This window comes from Alligator sinensis, unplaced genomic scaffold, assembly GCF_000455745.1.
Source record: "Alligator sinensis unplaced genomic scaffold, ASM45574v1 scaffold1565_1, whole genome shotgun sequence".
In the NCBI taxonomy this organism is placed as follows: Eukaryota; Metazoa; Chordata; order Crocodylia; family Alligatoridae; genus Alligator; species Alligator sinensis.
In genome coordinates this window covers 45,237-47,878 of record NW_005843038.1, presented here as the reverse complement: position 1 = coordinate 47,878, position 2,642 = coordinate 45,237, and the positions used below count along the sequence as shown (strand labels likewise).

The following is a 2,642-nucleotide window of genomic DNA, read 5'->3' as shown; positions in this document are numbered from 1 at the left end:
TGTCCCCTGAAGGTGAATTGCCAGGCACTGCCCCCCACTGCTGGGGCTGAGGCTGGGATATCCCTGGACAGAAAACACTGCGCTAGAATTGCTGTCCATCAGGCAGCAACTGGGGGTGGTTGGCTGTCAGCTCGTGCTCTGCCCTTGCAGCTGCAGGGTATGATCAAAAGTTCCTGTTCCCTGGCACCCTTCCCCTGCCTGAGAGATGGGGCCTGTGTAGGAGGGAGCTCCCTGTTTACAGCACAAGTGATGGACTGGCTGAGCACTGCTGTGCTGAGGACCCCCAGGTCTGAAGCATGCCATTCCCTTAGTGGGAGGAGCTGCAGGCTAAAGGAGCAAGCAGCCCCTGCTCCACAGATTCGGGGCTCTCCACTCAGACACAGCTTCCCTTTTGTGCAGAGACAGGTGGAAGCAAGTGTCCGCAACAAGATCCTGTATCTGATTCAGGCCTGGGCTCACGCCTTCCGCAACGAGCCCAAGTACAAGGTGGTGCAGGACACCTACCAGATCATGAAGGTGGAAGGTAGGAAAGAGCTGGTGGGTCAAAGTGGGTGCTGAGTCTCCTGCACTGACAGCCAGGTCTGGGTGGGGGAGGAGAGATCATGGGGGGGCCCAGGACAGGCAGCAGGGCCAGGAGGTGCTGGGAGAAGGACCCATATAGCTGGGCTTTTATTCAGTGTCCTCCACCATCTGATGGTCCTGGTGGGGCAGCAGAGGGACTGCCTCACTCGGGGCCTGCACCCCACCAGGCCCCATGGGGTTGAGCAGCTGGACATGGGGACATTGTCCTGGAAACTCCTTGCCAGTGGGTGCAAGGGCATCTCCCCAGCAGAGCAGTTCTACCCCTGGGGATCGGAAACCAAGTGATGGAAGTGAGCTGGAACCCACAAGCTCCAGCTTGCAGCCCCCCACCTTCAGCACCTGGCTCTGCCACTCCATTGGGGGACCCCCTCAGCTAGAACAGGGTCTCGTTCCAACTCTCTGCAGGTCACGTCTTTCCGGAATTCAAGGAGAGCGACGCCATGTTCGCAGCAGAGCGGGTGAGCCCTGTGGGAAGTCGGCAGCGCTGCCTTCGCATCCCTCGCTGCACAGCAGAGTTGCTGGGCTCTGCACTTCGTGCTGACATGCAGTCATCTGGAGGAGATGCGCCAGAAAGAAAGAAAGAAAAACATCCTTTGGAGAGGGCAGGGGTGCTTCCCTGGTGGACCCACGCCCTGAGTCTGGCAGGCAGGACTAGAGGCACTCGAATCCCACAAGCAACAGGGCCTGATGCGTGCTGTTCGGAAGGCTCTTCCAACACCATGGCAGCTGTGGGGGTCAGAGCCCGGTGCCTTCCACCAGCCAGTCAGTTGGAGGATCCCTGGTCAGCACCGAGCTGGTGTCTGGGCCGAGAGCAATTTACTCTGCAGGGAACTGCACTTCCTGCTCAGTGCTGGCCCCTTGTGCACGATCCCCTGCCACATGAAGGCCTGGCATGGGCCCTGGGCAGGAGCCCAGCAGACAATGAGAGGGGAAGCGTCTTGTCAGTGGCGTCTTGGTGCTGGGCCCTTCCTCATGCAGGGCTCTGTTCTCTCTGCAGGCTCCTGACTGGGTGGATGCTGAGGAGTGTCACCGATGCCGAGTGCAGTTTGGGGTCATGACACGGAAGGTGGGTGCTGCTCCCTGTCCCTCCCAGGGTCCTCCCCTTGGTGCTGGCAAAGTGCCATAGCCATGTGCTTGGGCACATTCAGGGAGTGGCTGAAGGGGTAGTGAACACCCCACGCTGCTCAGATGTAAGCAAGGGGCTGGGGTGTTGGGTGGTGCTGCCCACTGGTTGGGGGGGATCCAACCACCAAGCTGACCCTTCCTGCCATACCCGTCTGCAGCATCACTGCCGGGCATGCGGGCAGATTTTCTGTGGGAAGTGCTCCTCCAAGTACTCCACCATCCCCAAGTTTGGCATCGAGAAGGAGGTGCGGGTGTGCGAGCCCTGCTACGAGCACCTCAACAAGTCAGTACTGGGGGCTGGGGGTGGGCTGCAGGGCGGATCTTGGCACAGGGCTGTGGCTGCCTCCATGATCCTGGCCCCCCAGAGCTGGGCAAGCTGGCATAAGGCAGCTTGGGCACCCCCAGAGCCCAGGCTACGCTGCCATCCTCCCAGCATGGGAGGGTAGAGGCGTGGTGGTGCCAGGTCAGGCCCAGGAGGCTGCCCGCCAGCTCCACTCTGCATTGTCACCTCTCTGATGGCAGGAAAGCCGAGGGCAAAGCTGCTGCCACCTCTGAGCTGCCCCCTGAGTACCTGACCAGCCCCCTTTCGCAGCAGTCCCAGGTAGGTGGGCTGGCCCTCGCTGGCCTCTGGGCTGGCCCCAGCAGCTCCCCTTGTCCCAACTTCGTTAAGCGGGTCCTCTGTCCATCTGCAGCTGCCCCCAAAGCGTGATGAGACAGCCTTGCAGGAGGAGGAGGAGCTCCAGCTGGCCATTGCCCTCTCCCAGTCGGAGGCTGAGGAAAAGGAAAGGATGGTTCGTGCATTATGTGGTGGTGAGGGAGGGTTCACTGTCCCTAGACATCGGCTCTGGGCATGGCTAGATATAAACATAGCCTTTGTTGTGGCCATGGCAGGCTTCATGCCAGGATGTGCCCGTGCCCCTGCCCCCGAGCAGGAA

General features: G+C 60.8%; 2 protein-coding genes across 2 annotated transcripts in view; one reads left to right on the top strand and one right to left on the bottom strand.

The window, feature by feature from the left end:
• HGS (hepatocyte growth factor-regulated tyrosine kinase substrate) overlaps nucleotides 1–2,642 on the top strand; it is a 9,220-nt gene that overhangs the window by 2,225 nt on the left and 4,353 nt on the right. Inside the window, exons 4-9 of the mRNA XM_025193362.1 lie at nucleotides 406–523; nucleotides 988–1,040; nucleotides 1,580–1,648; nucleotides 1,866–1,990; nucleotides 2,230–2,308; nucleotides 2,400–2,498. Coding sequence (XP_025049147.1) covers nucleotides 406–523; nucleotides 988–1,040; nucleotides 1,580–1,648; nucleotides 1,866–1,990; nucleotides 2,230–2,308; nucleotides 2,400–2,498 — 543 coding nt within the window. The remainder of the gene's footprint in view (nucleotides 1–405; nucleotides 524–987; nucleotides 1,041–1,579; nucleotides 1,649–1,865; nucleotides 1,991–2,229; nucleotides 2,309–2,399; nucleotides 2,499–2,642) is intronic.
• The window catches only part of ARL16 (ADP ribosylation factor like GTPase 16), a 10,429-nt gene that overhangs the window by 5,556 nt on the left and 2,231 nt on the right, over nucleotides 1–2,642 (bottom strand). The window lies entirely within an intron of this gene.